Source organism: Dipodomys ordii, unplaced genomic scaffold (assembly GCF_000151885.1).
Source record: "Dipodomys ordii isolate 6190 unplaced genomic scaffold, Dord_2.0 Scaffold64, whole genome shotgun sequence".
NCBI classification, from domain to species: domain Eukaryota; kingdom Metazoa; phylum Chordata; class Mammalia; order Rodentia; family Heteromyidae; genus Dipodomys; species Dipodomys ordii.
The window spans coordinates 4,375,246-4,379,205 of NW_012267280.1; the positions used below are offsets into that span (position 1 = coordinate 4,375,246).

Below are 3,960 nucleotides of genomic sequence, written 5' to 3' on the forward strand. Positions count from 1 at the left end.
CTCCTGCCCGGGCTGGCTTTGAACCGCGATCCTCAGATCTCAGCCTCCTGAGTAGCTAGGATTACAGGCGTGAGCCACCAGCGCCCGGCAGTCCTTGAGATTCTTATATCCAATTAACCACTGAAAAGCTGGATGTGAATCTGTGGCTCAAGTACTAGAACACTAGCCTTGAGCAAAAAAGCTCAGGTCCTGAGTTCAAGCCCCAGGACCTGCACCACACACACATACACACACGAAAAAAAAAAGAGAGCCGGGCACCAGTGTCTCACGCCTGCAATCCTAGCTACTCAGGAGGCTGAGATCTGAGGATCACAGTCCAAAGCCAGCTCAGCCAGGAAAGTCCATGAGACTCTTATCTCCAATAAAAACCATTAGAAAACCAGAAGTGGCGCTGTGGCTTAAGTGGTAGAGCGCTCACCTTGAGCTGAAGAGCACAGGGACAGTGCCCAAGCCCAGAGTTCAAGCCCCACAACTGACCAAAAAAAAGAAAGAAACCAAGGGGTAACAAGTTTGACAAGAAATGTACTTTTTACCTTACTTATGTAACTATAACCCCCTGTACATCACCTTGACAATAGAAATAATAATAATAAAAAGGCAAGATAGTGAGATCTTGTCCTTGGTCCCTTACCCTTAAAAAAAAAAAAAAAAAGAAAAGAAAAAAGGAATCATCTGCAGAGCACAGTTATGTACCATTTCAGCCCATTTCAGTACCATTTCAGAAGTGGGATTCGTTCATGCCCTCAGAGAACAAGAATTAGAAGTGGGTCATGCCGGGCACTAGTGGTTCCTGATTATAATCCTAACTACTCAGGAGGCTGAGAGCTGAGGATCACAGTTTAAAGCCAGTGCAGGAAAGGCCATGAGACTCTTATCTCCAATGAACCTCCAGAAAACCAGAAGTGGAGCTGTGGCTTAAGTGGTAGAGTGCTCCCTTTGAGCTGAAGAGCTGAAGGACAGTGCCCAGGCCCAGAGTTCAAGCCCCATAACCAACCAACAAAACAAAAAACTGAACTGGTCACAATCGTTTGGCTATACTCCTTTTTTTTTTGGCTGATCAATTGAAAACAAATATATCAACACTGTGTGTGTGTGCGTGTGTGCGTGCGTGTGTGTGCGCACGCCTGTCCTGAGGTGAGCCATCAGCCCCCAGCTATATTCAACACTTAAATCTCAACTTCTGAGGAGGAGCAGGATGAGGACACAGACAATGTAGGCTCATCAGGGACAGTGTGCAGTTTCGGCTGGGAAACAGAAGGTATTGTGTCTGGGGCTTTGATGGTCAGGATTGGGCCACCAGTACTGGGGGAAAGGGTAATAGAGCCTTAGTTGATCTCAGTCACCAAGAGTCCCTTGTCCCTTTTCTTCCAGCTGCCACACCTCCCAACGCTGTGGACCGGCCCTGCCTGCGGTTGAAGGTTTATGTACGGCCGACTAGTAAGTGCTGGTGGGGAGGTCGGGTGGGGGGGAAGCAAGCAGGACCCAGATTTCCCCCACTGTGTCCTCAACTGATGGCAGTAGTCTAAAGAGCTTGTAGTCAGGTAGGTCTCAGAACACTATCAGCCAGAACTGCAGCTGGCCCCACCCTGAGCCTCAGTTTCTATTTTCTCTGTGTGTGCACACACATGCATGCACGTGCACGAGTTTGTGTGTGTGTGTGTGTGCGTGCGCTCGCTTGCTCATACGTTTCGGTACTGGGCTTGAACTGAGGGCTTTGCATTCTCACTTAGCTTTTTCACTCAAGGCTTGATGCTCTACCACTTGAGCTATACCTCTATTTCCAGCTTTTTGGTGGTTAATTGGAGATAGAAATCTCACTGCCTTTCCTGCCCAGGCTGGCTTTGAACCACGATCCTCAGATTTCAACCTCTTGATTAGCTAGGATTATATGTGTGAGCTACCTGTGTCTGGCTTCAGTTTCCCGAAAGCTGCGGTCCTTTCCCAGCTTCATAGCTTCTGCAGTGAAGGCTGAGGTCTCCAGCCAGGCCCAGGCTGATCTGACGGGCTTGTCTCTGTGTCTCCTGCAGATGAGACCCTGTATGAGGCCCCCGAACCCATCTTCACCAGTAACAATTCCTGCAGTGGCCTGGGCAGCTGCCACCTCTTCCTTAGCACCGTCCCTGTGCTCTGGACCCTCCTGGGCTCCTAGTCCTGATCCTGAAGGATGCTGGCCCCACCAGGACCCACTTACACCTGCGACCTCAGCCCTGCCCATGACCACAGCCGCCTCCGAGACCAAATAGACGCTGCTTCTCCCTGGTGGTGCTGCCCACTGGAGGGGCAGCCAGGACCCCCCCCCCCGACACCCAAGGGGGACTGGGATGGCCCCAGGCCTGGCCACCTTCCTCCAGAGGGACTGCTGAGGAACCCCGGCCCTTCTTGGCAATTGTTCTTTTGTGTGTTTTCATGGTTGGATAGGAAAGACTTTGTGTTTTTTAACTTAATTTATTCCCCACTGTTGCCGGTGACTTTGGGAAACAGAATTAATGAGGGTAAGGGGACACTGGACCGGCCTGCTCCTGTGCTCCACAAATGCTGGCCGACCCTCAGGCACCCTGGGACAAGCAAGCCTGAGCCAGAAGAAGGCAGCAGTGTGAACCACGAGAAGGCAGCAGTATGAACCCCCTAGTCGTGGTCTAGGGGACATCAGGCCTCCATCTCAGCGCCCTCCCCCCCATTCTTGGGGGGATTATTTTCCAGCCACGGTTGAGCCACAGCTGTCCCCTCCAACTCTCAGAACCACTTTGGCTAGCCTGTGCAAACAAGCCCCCTTCTCCCCGTCCCCCACACCTGGGCCCTCCATCCCGCACTACCATCTCATTTCTAGGGCTGGAAAGACGTTATATTTCTGTAAATAGAACCAGCAAGTATATACTGTGATTTATTTTTAATGTATTCCTGAGGATGGACTGGAAATCTTGGTTTGTTTGTTCTTTTTTTTTTTTTCTTCAACCTTTTGTCAGGGGGGAGTCTTATATTTTGGTGGGGGGAGGTGGGGGAACTTTTTAGAATAGCCAACACTTCGCAATAAGCTCGTTTCGTCTGTTCGAGACTCCTCCCCACCCCCTTCGACTCTGTCGACTCTGTGACCTAATAATGTTTCTATAGGGAAAAATAGAGAAAAGGAAAAAAAAAAAAAGAAAAGAAGATAGAACAAAAAGGAGGGGGGACCTACAACCAAAAAGAGAACTCCTCCTCGAAGATGATTTAATGAAGGAAACAACACATTTCTACAGATTTCATATTTCTACCCGTCTTTCCTGACTCTGTGTTTTATATATATTATATATAAATATATATTGTGTACAGCCGCCAGGAGACGGCTCAAGCCCATCCATGCAAAGGGACGGGACCGGGGCTTTTGTAGGGCCTGTGGGGTGGGGGGCGGGGCCTGCCCTTCCCTTCACAATCAACTTTGGATTCTGTATTTTTTTATAATAAAATGCATAAACTTCTAAGGTGTGTTTTGGGATTAGGGTTGGGGGGGAGGCATCAGTTTTAATTGTGGGAGCACTGGGATTTGGTGATGGGTCTTTACTGGTCCAGGGACCCAGGAAGTATCTAGGCCATAGGACCCACCACCATGAGCCAAAAGAAACCTGCAGTCACTATGGTGTCTTTGAGACCTGGCCCTGGCATTTAGGGGTGCCATGCTCTTATCTATCCTTGGATATGGTCGCTGGAAACTACCACCTGGCTTCTGGGGATCCCCGGAAGGACTTAGGGTTTGTGCCCAGCCAACTTTGGGTATAGCAGGAACTTAGAAATATCCATCAAGGGGCTGGGAAGGTGGCTCAGTGGTAGAGCACTTGCCTTGCATGCATGAGGCCCTGGGTTTGATTCCTCAGCACCACATAAGCAAAAAATAAAGCCAGAAGTGGCGCTGTGGCTCAAGTGGTAGAGCGCTAGCCTTGAGCTGAAGAGCTGAGGGACAGCGCCCAGGCCCAGAGTTCAGGCCCC

At 50.0% G+C, this 3,960-nt stretch overlaps 1 protein-coding gene across 1 annotated transcript in view; it reads left to right on the forward strand.

Moving 5' to 3' along the window:
• Positions 1-2,970, forward strand: part of Efna2 (ephrin-A2) — a 6,431-nt gene extending 3,461 nt beyond the window's left edge. The window contains exons 3-4 of the mRNA XM_013022690.1: positions 1,372-1,437; positions 2,028-2,970. Coding sequence (XP_012878144.1) covers positions 1,372-1,437; positions 2,028-2,149 — 188 coding nt within the window. The 3' untranslated portion in view covers positions 2,150-2,970. The remainder of the gene's footprint in view (positions 1-1,371; positions 1,438-2,027) is intronic.
• Positions 2,971-3,960: the final 990 nt, after the last annotated feature.